General features: G+C 42.9%; 2 protein-coding genes across 4 annotated transcripts; both read left to right on the top strand.

Moving 5' to 3' along the window:
- Nucleotides 1-4795: 4795 nt before the first annotated feature.
- On the top strand, nt 4796-10772 carry THG1L (tRNA-histidine guanylyltransferase 1 like). Of its 3 annotated transcripts, none has more exons than XR_003427690.1 (6): nt 4796-5039; nt 5859-6035; nt 6694-6863; nt 7663-7751; nt 8961-9279; nt 10124-10237. XR_003427690.1 is itself a non-coding variant. In XM_027081424.1 (6 exons), exons 1-6 carry the CDS (start codon nt 4849-4851, stop codon nt 10283-10285), a joined length of 897 nt encoding a protein of 298 aa, XP_026937225.1. In that variant the 5' UTR covers nt 4808-4848; the 3' UTR covers nt 10286-10567. The 3 variants fall into 3 exon arrangements, 2 of the variants coding, with proteins under 2 accessions (XP_026937225.1, XP_026937226.1); XM_027081424.1 differs by having other exon boundaries at nt 4808-5039; nt 8961-9068; nt 10124-10567; XM_027081425.1 differs by having other exon boundaries at nt 4830-5039; nt 6789-6863; nt 8961-9068; nt 10124-10772.
- A 3279-nt stretch (nt 10773-14051) lies between these two features.
- On the top strand, nt 14052-25241 carry LSM11 (LSM11, U7 small nuclear RNA associated). The gene is made up of 4 exons (XM_027081422.1): nt 14052-14548; nt 19788-19927; nt 21744-21827; nt 22521-25241. Exons 1-4 carry the CDS (start codon nt 14101-14103, stop codon nt 22929-22931), a joined length of 1083 nt encoding a protein of 360 aa, XP_026937223.1. The 5' UTR covers nt 14052-14100; the 3' UTR covers nt 22932-25241.
- The last annotated feature ends 1205 nt before the right edge of the window (nt 25242-26446 follow it).

The raw sequence follows: 26446 nt of genomic DNA, 5'->3' as shown, positions 1-26446 counted from the left end.
GTGCAGGTTATTCACTGCAAAGAGAACAAGCAGGAGCTGAGGTCCAGTGCAGGGCACACCATGTTTTTGCCTCGTGCAGAACTATATCTGCTGGAGAGGGTGCATTTTTCTAATTCACACTGTGACACCACAGTGGTTTTAGTCAAGTGCTCACCATGGAGCAAAGGTGGGATAGGGTTATCCCCACATAAACCAAATGGTCTGAGGGTGGGAAAAGGACAGTGGGGTGCCTTTGGCAAAAGACAGTAAAAGGGATGTTGAGTAGGCAAAAAAACAGCTATCCACTTCATTCCTTTAAAACATAGAAAGGCAAGGTCATAGAGTAGAGAAAACTTGGACTTGGCATCAGAAGGACTGGGTTCTAATTCTGGTTGTGGAAGCCGTGGGATATTGGGCATATCACTTAACCAGCTCCCACAGAGTTTGTTTCCTTTCTTGAAAAATAGAATTATTTTTCTGCCTCCCCCACACACTCATTGAAAGGGAAAATGAGATAATAAATGAGAATATGGTTTGAAAATTGTAAGTTTCTTACATCTGGAAGGTATTATGATTATTTATTACATTTTTTCAGTCAGTATCTTGCCCAGTGCCCTTACACATTGAAGGCTCCCATTAGGTATTTATTAATTGCCTGATCCATGATATGGAAACTCATGTCACTCTGGGTCCTTTTCCAAAACGTTATACAAGCAAAATGTTTTGGTGAAATATTCATTCAACATTAAAATTCAACAACACTAGGAACATGCAGAGCAAGCTATCTTTTGACCTCATCATTCAGATCTCAATTTAAGTATTACTTCCTCAGGGGAAACTTCATCGTTCATCCCCAGTCCCCCAATCAGGGCAGGGCCTCCAACCTGTTTCACAACACTTAACACAATTCTAGTTTAATGGTTACTTGTGAAATTCTTGTTTAATGCCTGTCTCCATCATTGGCCATGAACTCCATTGTGCAGGCACCATGGCTGTATTGTTTGATGTTGTATCCTGTTGTGCATGGTACATAGTAGGAAATTAAGAAACATTTGTTCAATGAATGAGTAAATTCATGAGATTAAGTGGAACAAGGTCAAGTGGACTAGGAAACATACATCTAATTTCCCCTTTCTGTTTTCCTAATTTTTAAAAAAATATTTACTTATTTATTTATTTGTCTGCGTGGGATCTTAGTTGCACGCGGGCTCAGTAGTTGCAGTACATGGGCTTAATTACCCCGCCCGTGGCATGTGGGATCTTAGTTCCCTGACCAGGGATCGAACCCACGTCCCCTGCATTGGAAGGCAGATTCTTAACCACTGGACCACCAGGGAAGTCCCTCTCCTAATATTTTTTTCCAAGCCCTCCAGGGACCATGTCCTCATGACTTACGGAACTGCTGCTAAGTAGAGAAAGAATGGGTAGTTGACTAAGCATGTCCCTTTAAGGACACACAATCAATGACTATTCAGAAATAAAATCCATTCACTCTGACCCATGCAAGCTACGTCTCAAAAATTCAGAATAAATGTATTATGGCAATTACAAGATGTGTAATCATTAATTTACTCTAGAATAATAGTTCTAAATTTTATACCTGTGTGTGTCCTAGTATGTCCTAATGCTTCTCTCTGCCTCAAAACTGTGACAGAACTAGGCAGTTCATTCCTGGAAGCATTACTCCCAGCCACAAATTTGATTACAGTGGTTCAGAGCAGGGAAGGAGACTTCAGAGACAAATTATTCCTTCTTACCCGCCTCCACCCTAAATTTCATTTACATAATGCAGTTCTTAGTATAAATGAAATGAGTCAGCATTGGGGAAGACAAACTGAAACGTGACTTCCATACCAAAGGCAACTTTTCTTTCTGTCAGTCTTAGTGAGTAAATGATCTTCTAAGTAATAGAATTTTTGAAAAATAGAGGTCAGCATGCAGTTAGGTCATAAATATCTATGTGCAGAATTTTTTTTTAATTTTGGTAAAATACACATAACAAAAAATTTACCATTTTAACCATTTTTAAGTACGGTTCAGTGGTGTTAAGTATATTCACATTATTCTGCACCCATTCCCCAGGCCTCTTTTCATCTTACAAAATAGAAATTCTATACTCATCAACAACTCCCCTTCCCCCACTGCCGCCATCCCCTAGCAACCATCATTCTACTTTCTGTCTGTATGAATTTGACTTCTCTAAGCACCTCATCAAGTTTCCAGAATCATACAGTATTTGTCTTTTTGTGAAAAGTGTCCCCTCCCTCAAAGCCCCAGTGCAGGCCTGGCCTCTTACTTGAAAGGGCTTGGAGTGGGAGGTCCAGGGTCTGCTCTTTCACTCTGCTCCCACTCCAACAACCTGGAAGGAGGTGGGAGGCACATTCTGGTTCTGAGATTCTCTGCATCACTCCCCTCTTTTCAAGGCTTAATTCCAATTGAGGGCTGAACTAGGCTGTAGACAAGGCAGTGGCCTTCTACGTAATTGGCTGGGTGGTGGGAAGTCCTCTCTTCCTGAGTTGGCATGGTGCCTGGGGCCATGTTTTTAGCACCAGCCTGATCCTCCAAGGATCCCTTGAAGAGAAGCAGCCATAGCTCCCTTTGGCCCTTCGAGTTCTGTCTGTCTCCATATCGTCTCCAGGAGGGGTGACTTTACTTGCCCAGTGGCCCCAGAGGCAATTCCCAGCTCCTGCCCCCCACCAACCTCTGAGATCCTTCTTATGGGACTGATAATGATAATGATCTTTTCTAGGCCCCAAAGGCTGAGGGGGACTGCAGTGAGGTATCCCCATCCTTTCCTCAGCTACTGCACATCACTGCTCCTTCTCATCTACTGGGCTAGGCTGCTCCAGAAACCTCCAAGTGGTTTGATATGATTTCAGATCCACTTGTTTATGACTAAAGTGAAGTTGTTTTAATCCACTTGTTTATGGCAAAGGCAAAAAAAAGCTGTTTTTAGAAATAAAGTTGTTTCGGGCTTCCCTGGGGGCTCAGTGGTTTAGAATCCACCTGCCAATGCAGGGGACACGGGTTTGAGCCCTGGTCCGGGAAGATCCCACATGCTGTGGAGCAGCTAAGCCTGTGGGCCACAACTACTGAGCCTAAGGTCTAGAGACCACGAGCCACAACTACGGAGCCTGCGTGCCTAGAGCCTGTGCTCCGCAACAAGAGAAGCCACTGGAGTGGGAAGCCTGTGCACCGCAACAAAGAGTAGCCCTGGCTCGCCGCAATTAAAGAAACCCCACACGCAGCAACAAAGACCCAACGCAGCCATAAATAAATAAATACATTTAAGAATCTTTCTTTAAAAAAAAAACTAAAGAAATAAAGTTGTTTTGCTATAAGAATGAAGTAAGTTGTGTCAGGATGTCATTATCTCATCTGTTGTCATCGATAAGCACCCAGCAGCTCAACTGCTGAGGGGCCCCACTGGGGGCTTATCAATAAAAACAGACTAAGAAGCAACTGTGGTGAGGAGTTTGTGAGGACTATCCGAGAGTTTTGAACTGGGCAAGGTGACTCTTTGCTGACCTAACAGCTCTCTGAAGACCCTTGGAGCATAAGCTTCTGCTGGTAAAAGTGACTCTTTTACCAGCACTGGCGAAAGCTGTGCAGGGACCCAGCAAAGATCATATTGCACCTCAACACCAGGCTTCATTCCCTAACAACATACTCTAGCAACAGGGGACTTTCCACTTTCGTTTAGCTGGCAGCTGGACATCAACTTGTGGTTGGCTAAGCCAAGTCTCCTGAGAACCAACCACATAGGAAAGATACACCTCAAATGAATTTGGACTTTCTCTTATCTCCCCTTGCCTGGAACAATAGTGTAAGCAATCTATCATCTGGAGTATGTTATTTCTTTATTGGCTTATTAAGAGACATATCCAGTATGCTATTGGCTTGTGAAATTATAATTCCCACAGTGAACCTATGGTAAATAAAATATTAGCAAAGACAGTCTCAGTCTCTGAGCATAATTTGGCCCCAAACAAAACACATCTCTATCTCTATGTTCATCCCTGTCTCTATTTCTATATCTCTCCCTGAATAGATATGCAAGAAACTGGTAACAGTGATTGCTTAAAGTAGGGAGTTAGGAGTCAGTGAGAGGTTTACTTTTCACCATATATACTTTTATATTGTTTGAATGATTTTTTTTGAGGGATATATATATATGAAGGTAATGAATTCAAAAGAGCTTTGTAAATCATACAGCATCGTACAAATATGAGGGTTTTACTGTTACTAGTATCTACCAGCAACAAGATCTCAAGCATGAGTCTTTGTGAAAAAGTTGAATGACTTAATTTAGTACTACGTATGTTAGAATGAGTCCTTTTAATTAATTTATTTAAGTCACTCTTTGAAATATTTAATGACGTTGGCAAATACTCGAGGTGAGTGGAAAAAAATACAAAAATTGCACAGGTGTCTGATTCCAATTTTGTGTATTCCCTGTGTAAACATACATATATAAAAACAGACCGTAAAGAACCTTCCACAGTGCTTTGACGGGGAGAGGGGAAGCATGAAGTGTTAATTTTCTTAATTATATTTTTCGATATATCCCACATTTTCTACAACAAATACTATTTGGAAAGAAAAAAATCACAAACCTTCAAACTTGGCCAGAGATGAATTTTTTAAAATTTCGTGAGAATGATTTGTTGCAGGACGGAAGGAGACAGGCGAGCAGCCATGAGTAGTGCTAAGGGAAGCATGGAACCCTCCTTCCAGGCCCGGAAGTCCATTAAGAACTACAAGGAGAGGCGAGAGAGATGCTGGCCTCCACTACGGCTAGAGCGACCGTGAGAAGACACAGGAACTTCCGGGGTGGAGCTCTCTGGTGTTTTCATTTCCGTGGGGGAAATGTGGGCTGCTGGCGCCGTGAAAGTTAGCGGTTGCTTGGCTGCCTTTTCCGTCACTTTGAGACGGTGCTTGAAATTGGGAGCGGCAATGGCAAAGAGCAAGTTCGAGTACGTGCGGGACTTCGAGGCTGACGACACATGCCTTGCCCACTGCTGGGTGGTGGTGCGGCTGGACGGCAGGAATTTCCATCGGTGAGCGAGCTGGGCTCAGGGCTGCGTGGTTCGCCAGTGCTTCCAGAGAATGCGACGCATTTGTCGCAGCCCCGAGCTCGTGGTTACCGGGGTAACTCGGCAGCCAGTGAGCGCGCGGCACTGAGCATCACTCTGCGTGCTGGCTACAACCGGCTTGAACGCGAGCTAGGTGGGGTAAATGAGACACGGTGCTTCCCTAGTGAGGAGCTGGCTTGGGGTGTCCGTTAGCAAGACTGTGGTGGAAAAAGCCACTCTCGGGCCCATTATTTCAGCTCTTCAACAAATTGACAAGCTATTTTGGTAGGTATCTGAGGGCTGAGTGTTTTGCGGCCCGTTCTGGCCTCGCTGTGGGCACCACTGTAGAGTATGTTGTTTCATTATAAGTAGCAGAACACATGGACTGGATTCAGGAGGGAAAAAGTCAGAAAAAAAGAAAAGTGTAGCAGGAAGATGGGAATTTAAGTCTTAAAAGTGTTACTTTAGTAATGCTTATTGTAGTTAACATTTATTGAGCACTTCCCAGGAGCCAGGCATAGTTATATTTATCTCCCTCTCATCTTCAGGAGAATCCTATGAAGTAACTTTATCCCCATTTCACTGAAAAGGGAATGGAGGCTTAGTATTTATGTTACTTTTTCTCAGTTGGTTAGAGCAAGAAAAACTAGAGTTCTTAACGAAATGGATCAGGTTGTGGCTACTGGAATGTCTGGACTCACAGCACACTCACAGCGCTCTTTGAGTAGCCCCTTTGATCTGTGGTATTAATGACAAGCTCTCTTCCACCCATACCCTTTTCCCTCTTCTTTCTCCCTTATGAAGGTTTGCTGAGAAGCACAACTTTGCAAAACCTAATGACAGCCGTGCTCTCCATCTAATGACTAAATGTGCCCAAACCGTAATGGAAGAACTGGAGGATATTGTGATTGCATATGGGCAGAGTGATGAGTACAGCTTTGTGTTCAAGCGGAAAAGTAATTGGTTTAAAAGAAGAGCCAGGTAATTTTGTGGCCTAGCTCCTTCAGAATATTTCCTACCAGCATTTGGCTTCTGCTTATCTTAATCACAAACTTACAGACTGTAGTATTTGCAACTGCAGAATGTATGTATATAACAGGTTAGACTGTTGTACTTGCATCTGATACCTGAGCATTCTGTATACCTCTTTAAGTTTTTCTCTGTATTCGCCATCACCTTAGCTTCTAGACTGATCTGGCATTGAACATTAAGACTAGAAAGAGAAACTAAAGTTTTAGTTAAGGAGGTTCTCAGTACAAATTAGACAGATCTGATATTTGATTTGGCAGTATATTGAAACTCTCACAGGAAACAGATCACATAATGAATTGGGATGTTTTTAAAACAATGGTTCCCCGCCTTCCAAGACTTGAAAAAAAACCTCTTGAACCATAAGTTTACGTCACACGCTATGGAATAACATTTGACATTAGTAAATTACTTATAGGACTAGAAGGAGAGACAGGCTGCATTTTAAATATATAACTGAAATACTAAAATAGTTTTTCTTGACCCATCACTCTTGGCTTGCTAGACAGTTTGTGTTATCTCTCTGTTACACCCACAGACCCTGTCATGGTGTTGAATTAATATCATGTATTTTCTCTCTTCTTGCTCCACCCACTGTGCCTTTTGCAAGTAAGTTTATGACTCACGTGGTCTCCCAGTTCGCCTCCAGCTATGTGTTTTACTGGCGGGATTACTTTGAGGACCAGCCCCTTCTGTATCCCCCAGGCTTTGATGGAAGAGTCGTGGTGTATCCTAGCAACCAGACCTTAAAGGACTATCTCAGCTGGCGGCAAGCAGATTGTAAGTGAAACCAAATAAACAGATGTAGTTAAACTACTGATTCCTTATATTAGAGGTGATGATCTGATACATTTTTGGCCCATGTATTTTGTTTGGAATGCAATATTTCAAGTTTTTTAAATTAGTTGAAAATACTTGAAAAATTGGAAGGTTTTATGTAAATACTACCTATTTCCAACTTTTTTTTTTTTTTGGAAAAATCAGATTTGGCAATACTAGGTCTATATTCCCACTTAGTATTGGTCAGAACCTGCGTAGTGACTACTGCCTTTATACACACAGACACACACACACATAAACACACACACGCAGGCACACATTCATGCACATAGGAGCCAGTGTGCCTCAGCCTCTACCATTCCCTGTTGTTCCCCTGGGAACTCTGCTTTACACGCCTATGTTTGTGCTGGCTTCAGTGGGTATTCAAGTTGTGACCCTTCCTTACATGACTATGGTGAAATGTTTGTTAGACTTTTATTCATTTGGTGTGTCTTGATTTTGCCAGGAGAACTGGAAGAGAGGTGGGAATAATATAAATCAAATAACTTGGAAAGTATTCCTTAGCTTAATGCACAAGTTAACAGATTTGTTTAAAGCACAACTGAAATGACAGGATAAAACTGTTAGGAAATAAGTTTTTTCTGCTTGACCACTTCCCCCTGTGTTCCCTGTGTATGGCTTTGCGCAAGTAATTATATGTCTCTGCGGGAGAGAGGTGGGGTTCCAGTACTCTTTGAAGGGTGAATATTGAATAAAGATTCTATGTGCGTACACAGTGCCAACTATGTTTTCTTTACAGGTCACATCAATAATCTTTATAATACAGTTTTCTGGGCACTTGTACAGCAGTCTGGATTAACACCAATACAAGCCCAAGAGAGATTACAGGTATAAAGATCTTACTGCATTAATACTTAAGGGGGGACAGTTTACGGTCTCTCATGACATTTGGCCTTCTTTTTAAGCTCTTAAATTTTTATGGTTTTGTTTTGAAAAGATAGAAAGATCATACTAGTAGCAGGTCTGCTGCTTGCTTGCTTTGTGACTGTGGATCAGTTGTTACTACTCCCTGAGCCTCAGTGTCCTCAGCTGGAAAATGGATTTAATAATGGCTCTACACTCCCACATGGTAGTGCTTAGCTGGAGCTGTGTATAGGCTGCCCCCTATAAAGGGCACATGCTCTTCTTTTTTTGTCAGCCCCACCTGGCTGCTTCATGATTGTCAATCCCTGCTGGGGACCTGGAGTTTCTTGGGGTTAGGACTCCTGTGTATCATTAAGAGTTTAGGCTCTGGGGGTCAAATAATTGTACTCAGAGGCTCTTGTTTAATTTTATCATCTCTGCCTTAGTTTTTAATAGGTAAAATGTAGAAGATAGTAGTTCCTACCTCATACGTTTCTGGTGAGAGTTAAATGGCATGATGCATGTAAAACACGTAAAGGCTAGTACAGGGCACACTGTAAGTACTTAATAAATACTGGCTTGTATCATTAGATGACCATGCTACTTGTAGGAAAACTAACCGTGAAATGAGATGATGTGTTGTATTAGCTCCTAATACAATGCCTGGGACTTTAAAATGACGCAGTAAATGGTTGTCATTATTAACAATCATGATAAAGTTGCATATGTAGCAGTAATAGGAAGACTGGTAGATCTAGCCAGAGTTTGGAAGTGCTGAGATCAGATTTTGATTCTTATACGAATAAGAGCACTTTTGGCCTCGGAAAATTTATATAATCTTTCTAAGCTTCAGAGCTCTCATCTCTAAAATGGAGATGGCTATGAGGGTCAAATAATACAAAAACGATCCAGTACAGAATCGGTACTCTTACTATTAGTTCCTCTCACCCCATCACAGTAGTGACTCGTAAAGGCAGTTATTTGCTACAAAAGAGAATTTTATGAATTTTGATATTTAAATAAGATTTGAACTGCTTTTACGATGAAAATTCATTAACACCTATGTGACGTTTGATGAAATGCTTCCACTTCTTGATTTGTTGTGGAAGTCTAGGTAGAGAGTGGAATGGATAGGTGGGGTTAGGGGAGAGAAAAGACCTACAAAGCTTTTTATATGTGTTTTTATTTCTTCAGGGAACTCTTACAGCAGACAAGAATGAGATTTTATTTTCTGAATTCAACATCAACTACAATAATGAGCCACTGATGTATAGGAAGGGAACTGTGTTGATATGGCAGAAGGTAATGCTGTTACGTCTGAGGAAAAACGGAGGTCAGAAGGAAAGCCTGTGCCCATCCCAGGCTTTGTCTTGCCTGCTGCCTGTATGCTGATGTGACTCCAGTAACTAGCACAGATTAGACCCTTTCCAAAATGAGATGCTATCGATTACTATTATGGATGCTCGTTTTGTCAGTTTGTCAGTGAACATTGTGATCTGGACTCCCCCATTCTGTAAGTAGAATCACAGAATTTTAGAATTATTACACTTTTCCATGTCATAAGCTCTCCCCAAATCTCATCAAACCCCTTTAAACAGGTAAGTGCAGATATGAGAATTTTTGCATTCAGAGAACATTTAAAAAAATAATTTCTCCCACACTGGATAATTCCACTAAATGGTCCATCCATCCCATGAGAACTGTAATATAAGGAACTGATGTTGCATGTGAGGGTTCTGTCCCTTGCAGAATGTTTGAGGGCTTCCCTAGACATTCATACTTAACTTAATATTCTGTCTGTGCATTCACCTGTATCCTTAATTCTACCAATATTTTTGCTCTGTTCCAGCTCCTGGGCATAATGAAGTCTCTAAATTTATTTCCTTCTGTCTAAAGTATTTTTTTCTGAAATGAATGTTTTCAAGTATTAAGGGGTATTAGGTATCCCACTGGCAGCTTCAGCTCTTTTATTAGTATTTTTAAAACATTTGTTTGGCACAGACTCGGATCCTTCTTAATGCAGGTGGGAGAGCAGAAATGTCTTTAATTTTATGGTTATTGCTAACAAGGAACATAGAATCCCTTCTTTGTTCCTAAGGTCTCCTTTCAACATAACTTTTTTAAAAAGTATTTTAGTTGTAAAGAAATTCATGTATGGTGAGAGATATACATATATCTCTGATATATATATATATATGTATATATATGTTCATATATATATATATATATATATATGCCTGAAAATATGTATTTGTCAGAAGTACATAAAGTAAAAAAGTAAACTTCCCCCACTTCTCCCTCTTCTCTCCCAAACTGACTCTCTAGTTAATGTGTCAATATTTTAACTTTACCTATAGGTGGATGAAGTCACGACAAAAGAAGTTAGGCTGCCAGCAGAAATGGAAGGAAGAAAGATGGTGGTGACCCGGACCAGGACTAAGGCGGTGCCCTTACACTGCGATGTCATTGGGGATGCTTTCTGGAAGGAACATCCAGAAATCCTACATGAAGACAGCTGACCCTTTGCTTTTCATTACTGGTGTGCTTGACCATGCAGGGTCCCCCAAGTCTCCTGGCCTTAGGTGGCCCTAGCATCTGTGCCATGCAGAACAGTGTCCTGGGAGTGACATGGCTCTGGTTGGGAGGGGAACAGAGAAAGAAGGGATGAATGTGGGTGGTGTATCTTGTTCTGCTTTAAGTGGAACACCTATTTTTCGGTGTTGAAACATGGTTCCTTTGGTAGAAGTACAGTTTTTTAAAAATCGTGGTACTATTTTTATAAAGCAAGAACTATTTTATGCCTTGCAAAATGAATCATTTTTAGATTGTGGCGTAAGCCTTATAAAAACTTGTCAAGCTCTTTTCACCTATGATAGAAGATGAGCCCAAACTTTACTCTCACCCACTTATTCTTTTTTTTTTTTTTTAACATCTTTATTGGGGTATAATTGCTTTACAATGGTGTGTTAGTTTCTGCTTTATAACAAAGTGAATCAGTCATACATAAACATATGTTCCCATATGTCTTCCCTCTTGCGTCTCCCTCCCTCCCACCCTCCCTATCCCACCCCTCCAGGCTGTCACAAAGCACCGAGCAGATCTCCCTGTGCCATGCGGCTGCTTCCCACTAGCTATCTACCTTACTATGTTTGTTAGTGTGTATATGTCCATGACTCTCTCTCGCCCTGTCACAGCTCACCCTTCCCCTTCCCCATAACCTCAAGTCCGTTCTCTAGTAGGTCTGCGTCTTTATTCCTGCCTTACCCCTAGGTTCTTCATGACATTTTTTTTTTCTTAAATTCCATATATATGTGTTAGCATACGGTATTTGTCTTTTTCTTTCTGACTTACTTCACTCTGTATGACAGACTCTAGGTCTATCCACCTCATTACAAATAGCTCAATTTCGTTTCTTTTTATGGCTGAGTAATATTCCATTGTATATATGTGCCACATCTTCTTTATCCATTCATCCGATGATGGGCACTTAGGTTGTTTCCATCTATGGGCTATTGTAAATAGAGCTGCAATGAACATTCTGGTACATGACTCTTTTTGAATTTTGGTTTTCTCAGGGTATATGCCCAGTCACCCACTTATTCTTAACCACAGAATCCAGTGACCTTGGTCACCTTGCCCACCTATCTACTTGCATTCATCTTTGGCAGACCTGGAGTTAATATGGGTTGATGCCTGCCTGATGCCTCTGAATTCAGGAATTCCAGGGCAAACTCAGGGCTTTGTGCCAATCTCCAGATTGGCAACTTGAGCTGAACAAATGAGTTGTAGTTTGGATGTCCTTGTGTAAACATTCCCTAGATTGATTTTGTGGAGTTGGCAGCCTGATCATCATGATCATCTTGCCAGGGGCAATGATTACAAGGCCACTTAACCTCTTTCTAAGAAGAAAGAGAATTACCTGTTTATGTGGGAGAAAGAAAACAGCGAGAATGAATGAATGAGGAGGAAGAAACATTTACTCTCTGTCCTCTAGACACTTCAGTTTTGAAAGTCACCTTCCTGTGGACTTCCTGAAAAAGATTCTCAGGTAGCCTCTGGATAATCGGAACAGTGACATTTGAGTTGGAGAACAGAGGGACCAATCCTCATCTTGGGGTCACAGGTAGCAGGTGGCAGAGGAGTCCTAATAGTTCTGCCTGCCGACGGGCCAGTGGAGTTGGGCGAGGAGCAGCAGGAACTGCGTGTCGCCAAGCCGTTGGCCTCTGAAGGGGGGAGGCAGTGGGGGTAGGTGGTCGAGAACTCATGTCTCCTCTTGTCCTCATTTCATGTTGTAGAGGAAGAAGATTAATTTGGCTCTATAAAGAATTAACTAAGAGACAGCCCACATCCCTGTGCCTGGTCTTGCACTGTAGAATTTACAGCCAAGAAGAAAATGTATTTTTGAAAGGGCAACGGCTGGTCTCATCCCTCACCAATTGACACCCCATCTGTCAATGCCTTTTTTTACCTTCCTGTTCTCTTCGCTTCGTGGGAATAGGAGACATGGCTCATGTTTGGTAATTGATAAGATTTCTTTGAGAGAAAAAAATAAAGCTTTCAACTCCCTTGGCCTAATTTTTCATTTGTTTTTTTTCATACAAACGCAGTATGAGTCCAACTTTCATGTGTGTATGTCTTTACATAAGCCAGGCTCACATCCCTTCATCACAGTGGTGGTTCACAGACTTCTGACTGCAACAAATTTACTTGAAATACTCATTTAAAATGCCAGTTCTAAGCTTTCCGCATGAAGATTTTGGGGTTCAAAGGCTTTTGGTGGATAATGGTCAATGTACCACACTTTGTGTAACAAGACCCAAATATGATATACCTAGGCTAGTACACTGTGATAGGCCAAGTAAGGCAATAAGAATGTAGCTCTTGATTGGCAAATTTAACTTAATTGTAAGTAAATTATAGCATTTTATATCAAAACAAATATAAGGTATTAGTACAAGTTTTTAAGACAACTACCCACGGAAGTTTTGTGTTTTCTGTGGGTGCTATGTGATACCACAAAGGCTATCACTTGATTTTGTTACAAGACGGGGATGTGCACTTGCTCGTTGAATTGCCAGCAGTTTGCAGGTTTGACGTTTGTGTTGGGGCAGGGGTTTTGAGCAAAGGAATGACCCGGGTTTACCTATTGAGTTATGTAGTGCTATCAGAAGCATTGTTGGTAGTTTTTATGTTATCTTTTTAATTTTGCATCATGTATTCTAAAGTATACTTCACAGCTGTATATTTTCATCCTGCTCTCTAAGAGAATAGTATTCTCTGGGGCTTCCTTTCCAGGTCTTAAGGAAACTTTAAAATATGCACAAAAGCAACTAGTATAGAATTAATACCAGTTGATAGCAGTTTGGGAGAGTGGTGGCAGTTAGGAAAGTGATTTGTGTGGCCTGTAGGTGACTGGAAACACCTTGGCTCTGCTGGATGAGGGGGTAATATCTGGGCCTTTGGTGTAGAGTAGACTATTATTTTAATATCAAAAAACAAAAATATTCCGCTGAACAGAGGCTCCAAAGTACAACCAGGTTTTGAAAATCTTGTTATCTTGTCCTCCGATCGCGGCATCCTCATTTCCTCCAGGTGCTAAGCAATGCTTACAAGATCAGTGATAGTGAATTTGCCTTAATACTAGCGTCTTTCTGGTGTATGCGTAAATTTCTTTTTGCAGAGGGTGTAGGAAATGCAGTACCAGGGTCCACCCATCATCCTTCAGTTTCATTGTACACTTAACCAATATTAGTTAACATTCACAGAGCATTTATTATGCGCTCTATATGCAGTATCTCTTCATTCTTTGGACAATTCTGTGAGGTAGGCGACCATTTCTACATCTCAGATGAGAATGTAAAGAGCCAGAGAAGCTAAATAGTTGGAGCCCACCTAAGCTAAACCCCAGTGGTACTCGGCATGAGAGCAAACTAGGGCATTCCTTGCCCTCTTTCCCACTGCTTCCCGCCAGCGCAAGCTAGGAGTAGAGCGCAGTTCCAGAGAGCAGAGAAACACCTGGGGAGCTTGTTAAGATGCCGGGCCCGGGCTCCACCCCCAGGGAATCCGCACCACTAGGAAACACCCAAAGTGATAATGATATAGATGGGGGAAACACTGCGTTAGAGCAAGTTAACCTCTTCCCCGAACGCTGATGCGCTGCGAGGACCGGGCGGGTCGCAGCCGCTCGCCACACCCCCGGAGACGCAGAGCGCAGGCAGATGCTGTCTCCTGGCGGCCAGGCCGGCGCAGTGAGACCCGCGTCGCGGCTGCGCAGTGCCGCCCTCTGGCGGCCCCCTCTCCTTCCCATCGGCCTCAGCTTGCGGGCCTTTCAAACATGGAGGAGCGGGAGAGGGGGGCGAGGTCGGCTCGCGCCGGCAGCCCTGCGCGCCCGCCCAGCCCGCGGCTGGATGTCAGCTCTGACAGCTTCGACCCACTGCTGGCCCTGTACGCGCCTCGCCTGCCTCCCATCCCCTACCCCAACGCGCCCTGCTTCAACAACCTGGCCGAGTACGAGAGCTTCCTCAGGACCGGGTGCCGGGGCGGCGGGCGCGGACGGGCGCGGGGCGCAGCCGCGGGCTCTGGGGACCCCGCCACCGCCGCCGCCGGGCCCTTGGGCAGGACCCGCCGCCGCCCGGACATCCCCGCCCCGGACCCCGAGCGCATCCAGCGCCTCCGCCGCCTCATGGTGGCCAAGGAGGAAGGGGACGGGGCCGCCGGGGCGCGGCGGCGGGGTCCGGGTCGGAGCAGGAAGGCGCCGCGCAACGTGCTCACGAGAATGCCCTGTGAGTCCGGCGGGCGGGGCTGGGGCCGGGCCAGCTGTCGAGAAGGCGGCGGCCCTGGAGGCGTTTGCGGGGTGATAGCGGCTTGGTGCGGGTCTACGTGTATCGGGGGAGGGTCTTGGTAAAGGTTGAAGAGATAATCAGCGACTGTGGGGAGGGTCAGCTTGAGGAGTGAAGGGTCTGTCTGAGCTGCGGGGGAAGAGTGGTAAGGCTGTGGAGGTAATTAATAGCCGTGGGGAGTGTCTGCTTGGATAACGTGAGTAAAGGTGATGGGGTCCACGGAACTGCCTACAGAGGTGATGAGGAGCCTGCAGAAAGGATCTGCAGGAGTGATGGGGGGTCCGGAGAGGTGGTGGGCCTGGAAGCGGGACCTCACAGGTAGGGTTTGCAGAGGTGTTGAGGTCTTGGGACCACGCACGGTGCGGGGAGGGAGGGCATAGCCAATATTAGGGGTGGGAGAGTGCTTGGTCATTGAGATTTGGGGATGTTGGGATGCAGTGTGAGGAAATCTGTTCAGGTAGCACAGGAGACATGATCCCACAACCCCTGCACATTAAGTGACAGCTCGTTCTCAGTGCTGTAAGCAGGAGAAGGGCTGCAGGGTTTTGATATACCTATGTTCACATTAGCAAGTCACAAGTCCTGGAATGCAGCAGGCACAAAATGCCAGTGAAGCACAGACGCTATTTTACGGCCACTCTGCCAGGCTGAGTGCAGGACTGTGTCTGTCAGGCTCATACTACCATATGCACAGGTTATTTCATGTTCTGAAGGTGTAAATGGCACAAGGGAATTTCTTGCAGCCTCCTAACAGATCCTTAGAGTAAAGCTGTAAACAGCAGAAGTTGCTAATGTGTGTTAGGTCTTGTATAAATGGAATAAAAACAGCCCAGGGTTATATCTTTGTCATCTGGCAAGCAGTTCTGACATCTGCCCCATGGACACAATGACCTACTTAGCCATTCAGAGCATCTGTATCCTGATAGCTAAATCTTGGCATTATTAAATCACTGCCTTTGGAATGGAGGGTTGTGCTAAGCAAAGGAATATTTTATTTCATTTCTAGAAATGTGTTTGTTAAGAGAGAAACATCCTGAAAGGCTGAGTGCTGTTAGGGGTGGCTTTGTCGGATGATTTACTATGCCGGAGAATCCCTGCCTGAGCTAGGGTTTATTCCAGTTTGCTTGCCCAGCAGTGGCACAAAGATAGATTATGCATGTTCCTAAATTAAGAGCAGTTTGGGGGACCTTATTTTGCCCATACTTTTTGCCACTATCAGATCTTTGAAATGCACTCCAAGTCTCAGATTGTAACATTTATTTCCATTTTGCCAGTCATTGCTTTGCTTCCAAGATTTTCAAGAGAAAAGAAATATTTCTATGTGGTGGGTGGTTTTGCCTTTACCTGTGGAGCACTTTGCTATATTATTGGTATGAAAGTGTGTGAAAGCCAACTTTATTGACTTCCCATGATAAATATATGCCTGGAATCAAAGTCTCAGAATGTGCCCTCGGCACTGAAAATTTTAATCCCACCACTGGAAACACTTGGGTGTACATGGTAAAGATGAGTAGATAGCACAAAGAGTTGATGACCTTCAGAAAGCGAAAAAAGTACAGAAGCATGGGTGAGGATTAGATTTTTTCAAGAAATAGTTCATGTATGAGGTCAGCTTTAGGTCTTGAAGTTAAGGAAGGGCATGGTTGAAGATAACAGCAATTATTTTAAAATCAGACTATTGACGTATAATTTACACATAGCAAAATTCACTCTTTTAAAGTGAGTTTTGACAAGTGTATGGTCGTGAGATCACCACCACAATCAAGATACAGAGCAAATCCGCACCAGAAAGTTTCCTCATGCCCCTTTGTAAGTCAGGTGGTAACTTTATTGTTGTTAATTATAGCTGCTATTATTGAGCCAGTATGTGCTATACACAGTGTTAAGCCCTTTAGATGCATTGCATCTCATTTTACCCTTGGATCCACTTTTATAGATGAGGAAACTGACACTCATTGAGTTCAACTTCTTGCCCAGCATCACATAACTAGTCAGTTTGCTGCTCATCCTGGGTTGTCCCAGTCCAGGGGCTATATGCTTAACCATTATGCTAGTCTCAGGAGAGGAAGAATACATTCTAATGTTTCCTTCCTTGCTTTTTTTTTTTTTTTGGTGGGTGGAAGGTGCTGCATATGTGGTTTGTGTCCAGATCAATGAGAACTGAATTTGGGTCCAGAAAGGGATTGGTAGCCAGAATGTTTTGAAGACCAAAGAGTTTTTCTTTGACTTTGTTATGAGAGACAGTGGGAACCATGGTGTATATTCTTAAGCAAAAGGCTTTGTAGGGCAAATGTTTCTGATTGCTGAGTTTCTAGTAGTAAAATGTGTTTGGGGAGGTAGAGTAGAGCACAGGCTCAGGGGCTTGACTGCCTAGGTTTGAATACTTGCTCCTCCACTTTCCAACTGTTTTACTTTAAGCAAGTTAATTAAACTCTTTGGGGCCTCAGTTTCCTCATAAGTGAAGTGAGGTCAATAATAGAATCTAGTTGTGAAGTTTAAATTAGTTAACACATTTAAAGGTTTACAATTGTAATGTGGCCTAGCATGTAGGGAAATACTCAGTGAGTGTTAAATGTCACTGTTTTTATTGTTGTAGATTGCTGTTGTGGTTATTATTAGTTTTAGACTCTCATAATTAAAAGCCCCAGGTCAGAATGCATATAACCTGCCAGTATTGACTGTTGGCTCAGCTGTTTACTAGGTAAGTAACTTTGAGCAAATTATTTAAACCTGTTTGAGTTGTGAGGATTAAATAATGTGTATAAAGTTAAACTTACCATAGGGCCTGGCCCATACTGAGGGCTCAGTAATTGGTGATAATGTTGGTGACAGTGATGATGATGCTGTTGCTGATGTGAAGGAGGGGAGCTAGGAGACTCTTGAAGTGAACCAGTCATCTGATGGGCCCTGGACTGTATTGTTAGTTGTGGAAAGAGAAAAGAAAGGGCAGGTCTTAGTTATTGAGAATCTATTGTTTGGACTTAGTATTGGCTACAAGCAGGGAAAAATAAGAGTGGGGTTAAAAATGACCTGGATTTGGAAGTGTGTGGCCCAAGAGTAATGGCAATGGAGAGCGGGATTTGGAAGAATAACTTTTTCAAAGATAAGGCATATGTGTATGTGTATATATATGTGTGTGTGTGTCATCTATCTATCTATATATATAGAAGCCTGGTTCATATCCATTTGGAGTTTGTCACAGACACTGCTGCGAAGAGATTCAGACTGTGCCTTCTGATTCAGAATGTGAAGTTCATTTTTGTCTTGGCGTTTTGCTCTGATAGGTGGTGCTAGTGTTGTATTTTTGATCACATAAGGAGAGAAATACTCCCTGGAATTACACCTTATTAAATCTTTGGAAGAAAAAAAATCAAAAGAAAAGCACACATGTGAGGGTGAATAACCTGAGTTTGCCATTTAATTAGAATAAGAGACAGTTGTTAAGGTACATGCCTGTCCTTCCTCTCTGATTTAGGGGTGCATGGGGAGAAGTGGTGCCCCTGTTTTCTTTCAAGTTAGAAAAAGAGTGGTCTTTCCACCCTTTGTGGAACATATACGTGTATGGTGAGAAAGGGGAGTGAATGTGTATAGGTAAATGGAATAATCCAGGCATTGTGATCAGTTTCTAAGAAATTGAACTATAAAGGCTTATTCCTTACATGACTCTAGAAGTTAACTAGTCTAACCTCATTTTATGAACGAGGTAATTTGGGCTTATAGAGAAAAAGTTGTTCGCCAAGTTCACACAACTAGTTATAATGACCTAAAAGTTGTTTACAGTGCTTGATTTGACACTGTCTATAACACATATCCAGATATATGTACATACATCTTTATATGTCATAGGTTCAAAGAATTTTAAAAGATGGCTAGAGGAGGGATAGGTGATGAAGATCAGACCAAGGTTCTCATGTTCCTTTCCAAGGCCACTGTTTCTGTCACTCTGCCTCCAACTGTGCCTTCTTGCTGAACCCTCAATCTGAGGGTGCTAAGTCACTTAATCCAAGCATATCTTCTTGTGTTAATTTATCACTGCCATCATTTATAAACCAATCTATGAGTGAGGGGTAAGGAGGTTAAGAGTAACCACCTTAGTTATCCAAGTTGAAGTGCAAGACTTTTGTTCTCTTTTATGCCACTAGAAACAAAACAGAGATTTTTTGTTTGTTTACTGTCAATGACAATAACTTCCAAAGAATTGTGCCTTGCAAACTTGGGGGGAAGAATGAGACTGTGTATGTGTGAGTGTGAATGTGACTGTGAGAGAGAGAGTGTGTGTGTGTGCACGTGTGTGCTCACGCAGTTTTCTTTAGGGAGATTTTGTGTAGTATAGCCAGCATATTTTGAAGGCTAAGTTAACATGAAATAATAAAAATAAAATTCAGCCTTGCTCCCAAGCTCTGAAAATAAGAGTCCATCATAGTAAAAGCTGCAGTTTATAATCCCAGCCTTCCTCCCATGAGTTGTCATACTGCTCTTTTTGTATGATGCTTATCAGCAATGTCATAAGAGTCAGATGCTCAGCAGGTGCCTTTATACCAGCAAGGCTTGGAATACAACCAGGCCTCTTCCTCCTAGTGTAAAGATGATATACACTGAAACACTAGTGGCTCCAGAGAGCTCGTGCATGAAGTAGCTCAGACTTGAGAGGCCGAAAGGCCATTATTTCTTAGACGATTGCATGTGTTTCAGGGCAAATGAGTTACATGGTTCATTTCCTTTAAACCTGTGACGAGGGTTTTTGTTCTTTGGAAGGCTCAAGCTGGATATGTGGTTCATGAGCTTTATCCTGAAAAAGGTTGTCTTAACAGGGCATAGAACTGAGAAGACTCTAGCTGCTGATGCACACATTTAATGTAGTATTTCTTTTTTTCCCAAAAAAGTTTTAAAATGATGGTACCTCTTAGAATCAGTGACATCATAGAAATAGGGTAGAGAGGTAGTGAAACATTTGGATGGTAGCCATACAGCTCGTTTATCCACGTTCCAGGTAATCTTGTTTCGATTCAGTGTGCATTGCCTACGCTAGCCATTTTGCCCACTGGGCCTTCCTGCTCCTGTGGTGTGGCTGACACTACACCGTGTTGCCTTGTGTTGCTGGAGATGGTTGGGTGGTCTTGGTTGTTAATTCTGGGAATGAGAGCAGGTGTTCATGCTGTGCTGACTGTTCTTCTTGTTTCAGTGCACGAAGGCAGCCCTCTGGGTGAACTCCATCGTTGTATCCGGGAGGGGGTGAAGGTGAATGTTCACATCCGCACTTTCAAGGGACTTCGGGGCGTCTGTACGGGCTTCCTTGTTGCATTTGACAAGTTCTGGAATATGGTAATTAAACCTTTCTCAAGGGGCTGGAGAACCTTCTAGGGATTAAATTTTTCATATATCTCAAGGACCTTATTCAGCAAAACCTCCAGAATAACTTCCCAGAGGAGCTAGAATCTTTGCACTCTCTTGGGCAATAACAAAAAAGTTCTTTTTATTGCTTTTCCCAAAGGCAGAGGCTTTCACCTGGAGTGATTTTGCCCATTCCTCCTTCCCAGGGACATTTGGCAATGTCATTTGTTTCGATTGTCACGACTGTGGGATGAGGTACTACTGGCATCTAGTGGGTAGAGGCCAGGGCTGCTGCTGCTGCACATCCAACAGTACACAAAACAACCCCCCCCCACCTCCCGCCGCCCTGCCCAACAACAAAGAATTATCTGGTCTAAAATGTTATTAGTGCCAGGGTTGAGCAATCTAGCCTTAAGGAATAATTACTTATTTCATCTTTTAGTAATTTTATGTTGATTTCCTACCAACTATTTTTCATTCATTTAAAAATATTTGCTGACTTCCTACTTTGGCTGGGCACAGTGCTAGGTACAGAAATTTCAGAAAGGAACTTTTACTCTACAGCTTTCGGAAAGACAGATGTGGATAGAGGGGAAGCAGACATATTAATACGCCGGACACTTTGCATAGTGTTTCCTTGTGAAGGAGCATACCACGTGCCCTCAGTCTTCTAGAGGCTTACTGTCTATTTACTAAACATTTGTAGGAGAGAAGGGATATATTATAGCACAACTATGATAGGAGGCAGTTAAAATAACTTTGATAATAATAATAGTTGCTAATACTTATTAAGCCCTTGCTATGTGCCAGATACTGTACTAAGGGCTTTATATATACTATCTCAATGCATAAGTTGTGGGTCTATCACTGTTTTATTTCACAAATGAAGCAATTGAGGCTAGCGATTTTGGAAGATTGGTCCCAGATCACACTGTTAGTAAGTGAAAGGACCATGACTTTATCCTTTCTGGCTGCGGAGACGATGTTTTAAGCTGTATGGAATCAGAAAACCTGGATTTGAATCCTAGCTTCACCATTTGGTAGCTGTGTGACTCTAGGCCAAGTAATTTCTCTGAGCCTCAGTTTTCTCATCTCTAAAGTGTAGGGAAAATATTTTATTATAATTTTACCTTTGAAGGAAAAGATTTAAAAGAATATATTTGATAACAGTGGTGGTAATCATAATACTGTCAGCTTATATTTGTAGGGTGATTCACACTTTTCAAAGTAATTTCTCATACCTGATCTGATTTGACCCTAATAGCTCTCCTGTGAGGTTGATCTCTCCACAACAAGAATTCACCAGCAATTCTATGCGTTACCCTGGTTAATCTCTATTAATTGCTGTCATAAGACATACAGACTGAAAAGGGAAAAGCAGCAGTAGTGTTTCTTAACGTGTGGTCTGAGGCTGTCCTGCATCAGAATCATGGGGTTTTTGGTTCAAGTAGAAAGTTCCTGGGCTTCATCCCAGGATGAAGAATCTCTAGGAGGATAGCCTTAGATTTGTATTTTAATAAACTTCCTAGATATTCATGCTCCCTGAAATTTATGAACCTCTACCCTGCGTTGGTAAAGTCACCTTACCATAGGGGAAACCCATCTTACATGGTCATAGCCGCTTGGAATTCCTATTCAGAGGGTGCCACGTATAACCATTTGTTTCTGCCCAAGAGCTGAGTCACCTGTTAAGGTTAGTTCTGCTATAATTAGATGTTATTCTGCCTTTTAAATTTTTTCCTGAAAGCTATAAAAATAATATTTGAATGCTACCTTATTTTCCCCACTTTGGTCTGTTTTTCTCTAGGCACTTACTGATGTGGATGAGACCTACCGAAAACCTGTTCTAGGCAAAGCATATGAACGGGATTCTTCATTGACTCTCACTAGGGTAGGCAGTTTCCCCTGACTTTCTGAGTACCCAACATGCTTTCAAGCTTAGGAATTAAGATCACTGAGCCCAGGGACCAGGGTTTCCAAGTGGAAAAGCCCTATTGCTATCAACCAGGTGTGCCTGGACCACGGTCTTCATTAGTCTCTTCCCATGCATCCAGCGAATCAAAAATGAGTCTGTGCTTCTTACTTGCATATTGTTTGAACAACAAGTTACCTCTTATAAGGTTTAAAAGTCTTTCAGTTTTATACCATAGAAAAAGTGGGTGCCTTTTCTCTTGACATATTTATTGATTTATCTGAGTTACGGCTAGAAATAGAAAATTCGTTACTAACTTTTTTTTTTTTTTTTTTTTTTTTTTTTTGCGGTACATGGGCCTCTCACTGCCGTGGCCTCTCCTGTTGTGGAGCACAGGCTCCAGACGCGCAGGCTCAGCGGCCATGGCTCACGGGCCCAGCCGCTCCGCAGCATGTGGGATCTTTCCGGACCGGGGCACGAAACCGTGTCCCCTGCATTGGCAGGTGGACTGTCAACCACTGCGCCACCAGGGAAGCCCACTAAATTTTTAAAAATTGCAAAGCAAGCAGTCCACAGAGCATGATAAAGGAATCTAGTCTGTCTTCTACATATTGGAAGAGGGATGTTGTAAGCTAAAGGGAAGGCTAATACTTGTCATTGCTTTCCTTATAGCTCTTTGATCGACTAAAACTGCAGGATTCCTCCAAGAAGGAAACAGATTCCAAGTCTGCAGTTGAAGACTCCACTCTGTCCAGATACTCCCAGACATCCACCTGGAAGGTGGCTTCAGTGTGGGGACGAGGAGACACTGACCGGGGTTCACGCAAGCGTTCCCGCTCCGTCCCTTCTTCCCTGCAGGCATCGGCAAGGGAGGAGTCCAGGTCAGAGCTGTCAGGGAGGACTACACAGACAGAAGGGTCGAGTGCGGGAGGTACCTTTTCCAGGGCCACCACCCTTTCCAGGGGCCAGCCCCGTAAGAAAAAGCGAAAGCCCAAAGTGGATTACCAGCAGGTATTCACTCGACACATAAATCAGATTTTCATTCGAGGCGAGAATGTCCTGCTGGTTCATCTTGCACAGTGACCAGCTCGGCCTCACTTGAGCTTTGGTTTTTCGAAATAAGATGCATGAATCGCTGCTATGCTATATCCTAGTATCCCAGTGAAGCTATGAGTTGGAATGATTCCCTCTGGTCTGCCATGTGCAGAGCATAGAGCCAGGCTCGGGCCTTCTGGGAGATGAGGTCCCTGAAGGGGAAATAGGCCTTGAGAGGGTGGGTGGGTGTGTGCATTAATATCAAGGCAAAAGCTGTACAGAGGTACATGCATCTTATTTGGTATCGTGGTCTACTTCAGACACTCAAACCAAATACTAGATTTGAATTAGGGAGCATGGTATGAATTGAATTCACTCCACAGACACTATAGCACGGTGAAGAAAAAAAACACCTCAAAAAGAATGATCTCATTTCTAAAAGCTAGTGTCCTGAGTACTCATAAATTTGTTTCTAAGAGTAGCAGTATAAATCACCCTGAGCCCTGAACCCACATCTTGTAAATGACCTTTGAATTTTGCTCTACACCATTCTCTCTTGATCAAGAAATGTAATTTGTTATCTTTTAATATCTATAAGATATAAGAAGCCCACCAGTTTATGTAAGAGTGAAATTTGGGTAGGTGGTATGCTCAAAGCATCTAGCAATGAATGCTGTGTTTTTATGCCTCTCCACTTTATGGAAAGAAATATGGGACCTCGTTGTTGGTCTTCCTCTTGCCAGAGATAGCTTCTGCAGATGGTGTACCAGATGGGACTATAAGATGCTCTTGTCCTTCTCTTTCACTTCTGTGGCATGGTGCTAGTGCATGTACCCTGTGTATTGCCCCTCTGTATATAGTGTGACCTGTCCTGTGAGCTTTATGTCAGGAGACTGTGACCTTCATGTCTGGCTTCAAAGAGTTCTGCGTGGACTCAATAATACACACTCATCATGTGGCCGAGAGTACTCTTTCCAGGCAGGGCTGGCCCCTGTCTAGAGTATCTTTTAGGATGGTTTCCATGAAACAGGGGTGGAGTTTTATTCCCTTGTTTCAGACCAAAGAGGTTCTCACAAAGTACAGCGGTGGTGTCTGTAAGGGACACTTTACTCAGCCTGGCTTGAGTAACAGGAACACTAGACCACCTGCTACTACTTCTACTTGAACCATATGCTTTTCCAATCACCAGTGCAAAATAGGCTATATCTTGACACAGACTGTTAGGCAATGTTGACCTTTTGTTTTGTTAGTTTATACATTATTTGGTTTTATTTTAGATAACTTAGGTTCAAAGTGAGAATGATAAATAGCTAACTAGTTAAAACGTTTGAAAAGAAAAACTTCCTCTGCTGTATTTGTCGTGTTACTTAAATAAGCCTTCTGAGAAGCTGGTGAATCAAGTTCAAGGAGCTGGGACTCTGGCTCATCATGTAGTGAGAGGAGAGCAGACTAACCCCTCTGTGCCTCAGTTTTTTCCCACCAGACACCTACCTCACAGGGGCACTGAGTAAAAGAATTTGGGGAAGGCATTTTAAAGTCTTTTAACACGTGTAAGTGCCGTGAGTGATTTTTACTCACCCTGTTTCATAGCTTGGTAAAAGTTCAGTGTTTCATGAGCAAGGTAGGTGCTATATAATATCAGAGAGTAATCTCCATAGGTGTCACAGTTACGATCTTGTTATCAAAAAGCAGTGATATCTTCAGGAACTGTTTTCCATATTCCGTTCCTTCCTCCTAAGGGACAATGGAAGTGTTCAGAAGAGTATCTTCAGTAAAGGAAGAGGGGCATTTCGTTGCTCCCCCCCCCCCCCCCGCCGTATCCCAGCCCCCGCCCTCTGCTGGTCAGGATGAGAGGGAATTCCACTGCACTTTCTGAGGGGTTTATATGACAGCACCGAAGGAAGGATGCGCACCTAAAAACAACGCATCCCCAAAGAGGCATCTGTGGAAGTTGTTTTGTTTTGTTTATTTGATTTTGTTTCAAAATGCATTTTAAATATACTCTTTAGAGCCAGATTAGGTGCACTAAACATTTAGAGAAGTTCTAGGTTACAAACGCTCGTGAACAATTATCTTTGGAATCTGCCAGTCTAAATCTCTTCTAAACAGTATGGCTAAAATCTCAGTTCCCCAATTAGTAGTTGTCTTGTTTAATCATCAGGCACCCCTGCCTCTACCTCTTTACCAGTCCTCCCTGTTTGGCAGTCGCCATCTGTCTGTCCTCTTGTCCCTCAGCTAGAAGCTGTAATGGTTACTAGATTTTCCCAATAAAGTGGAAATTTGGAATCAAAAGGAATATAATCAATTTCCATTCATTGTAGTGCCTGATTAAATCTAACCTGATTTATTTTAAACACATGCTCGTTTTCTAGTTTGCATTTAATTTTCATGTATCCATATAAGGATTGATTTACTGCTTTTCTGCCCAAGTTACTAATTCTGGATCTGAAAATTATTTTAAAACTGTGTGTCGGGCTTCCCTGGTGGCGCAGTGGTTGAGAGTCCGCCTGCCGATGCAGGGGGCACAGGTTCGTGCTCCGGTCCAGGAAGATCCCACATGCCGCGGAGCCGCTGGGCCCGTGAGCCATGGCCGCTGAGCCTGCGCATCCAGAGCCTGTGCTCCGCAACAGGAGTGGCCACAGCAGTGAGAGGCCCGCGTACCGCAAAAAAACAAAAAAAACAAAACTGTGTGTCATCTGTCTTATGTGCCCATATACCCCCATTTATTTGTTTGGTTTGGACAGTGATTCTGGAATGAGTATTATCTAGTAAATGTGCTGTTGTGTACAAAGCATGATAACCATATTTTTAGAGAAGTAATTTTTTTTAATTATTGCTTTTTCTTTATTATGGGAGAAATTGTTCAAAAGGAATTAAAAATATGTCCTAAAAATGTATATGCTGCTCAAAAATGTGGTCATCTAGGACATTTAAATAAGTTGCTATGGAAATAGCTGAAGTCTTCCTCAGAAGGCAAGAAAAGAAAAGGGGAAAGTAAAAGCCAGAATGGTAGATTTCTGGAGGCCCCCCATCAACTCGTCGAAGGGGTCCTAAGCAGCCAAAACTGGCTTCTGATATTCTCTAGGGATTTGGGCTTGAGACACTAGTACTTATTTTTGAACATTCAACTTTGATTCTTCAAAGTAATCTCTAGACATGGCAGTGTGTTTTCGGGGCAGTTCACAGGGCAGACCTGTACACTTGTTGAGGTCTTCTCAGGAGTATCCAGCTTTGTTAGGAAGTAACAAGGGATCGAGAAATGGAAGGTGTGGCTGCACCCCCAGAACGATTTCATGAGCCATTCTTTGTACACAGAGATGGTTCTACTGCTTCACCACTAGGAGAGACTGTACTTTAGGTTGTTTGTGCTAGTATTTGGGAAGTATTTCTGCTTCCTCTGAGAGACCATTTACAACAGGTGCGCCGTTTGTGCGATGGTTAGCTGGAGTTATCAGTGTCTAAGGCAGGTGGCCTTGGACTGGTTGGTTCCTTGCTTTCCGTGCATGGCGCATGTCAAGTCAGAAAGCCTAGAAACCATTAGCGTTAAAGTCTAGGTGCGTAGA

The sequence above is a fragment of the Aethalodelphis obliquidens genome, unplaced genomic scaffold, assembly GCF_003676395.1.
Source record: "Aethalodelphis obliquidens isolate GAN/ISIS:26980383/991018 unplaced genomic scaffold, ASM367639v1 scaffold45, whole genome shotgun sequence".
In the NCBI taxonomy this organism is placed as follows: Eukaryota; Metazoa; Chordata; class Mammalia; order Artiodactyla; family Delphinidae; genus Aethalodelphis; species Aethalodelphis obliquidens.
Note: the sequence above shows the minus strand (reverse complement) of the source record. Positions and strands in the feature narration are given on the sequence as shown.

Excerpts from the sequence above, each read along its gene's own strand:
- THG1L (XM_027081424.1), top strand. The coding sequence starts at position 4,849 with ATGTGGGCTGCTGGCGCCGTGAAAGTTAGCGGTTGCTTGGCTGCCTTT. Across the intron at positions 5,040-5,858 it reads GACGGCAGGAATTTCCATCG|GTTTGCTGAGAAGCACAACT; the intron begins GTGAGCGAGCTG and ends TCCCTTATGAAG. Across the intron at positions 6,036-6,693 it reads TGGTTTAAAAGAAGAGCCAG|TAAGTTTATGACTCACGTGG; the intron begins GTAATTTTGTGG and ends GCCTTTTGCAAG.
- LSM11 (XM_027081422.1), top strand. The coding sequence starts at position 14,101 with ATGGAGGAGCGGGAGAGGGGGGCGAGGTCGGCTCGCGCCGGCAGCCCT. Across the intron at positions 19,928-21,743 it reads TTGACAAGTTCTGGAATATG|GCACTTACTGATGTGGATGA; the intron begins GTAATTAAACCT and ends GTTTTTCTCTAG. Across the intron at positions 21,828-22,520 it reads CTTCATTGACTCTCACTAGG|CTCTTTGATCGACTAAAACT; the intron begins GTAGGCAGTTTC and ends CTTTCCTTATAG.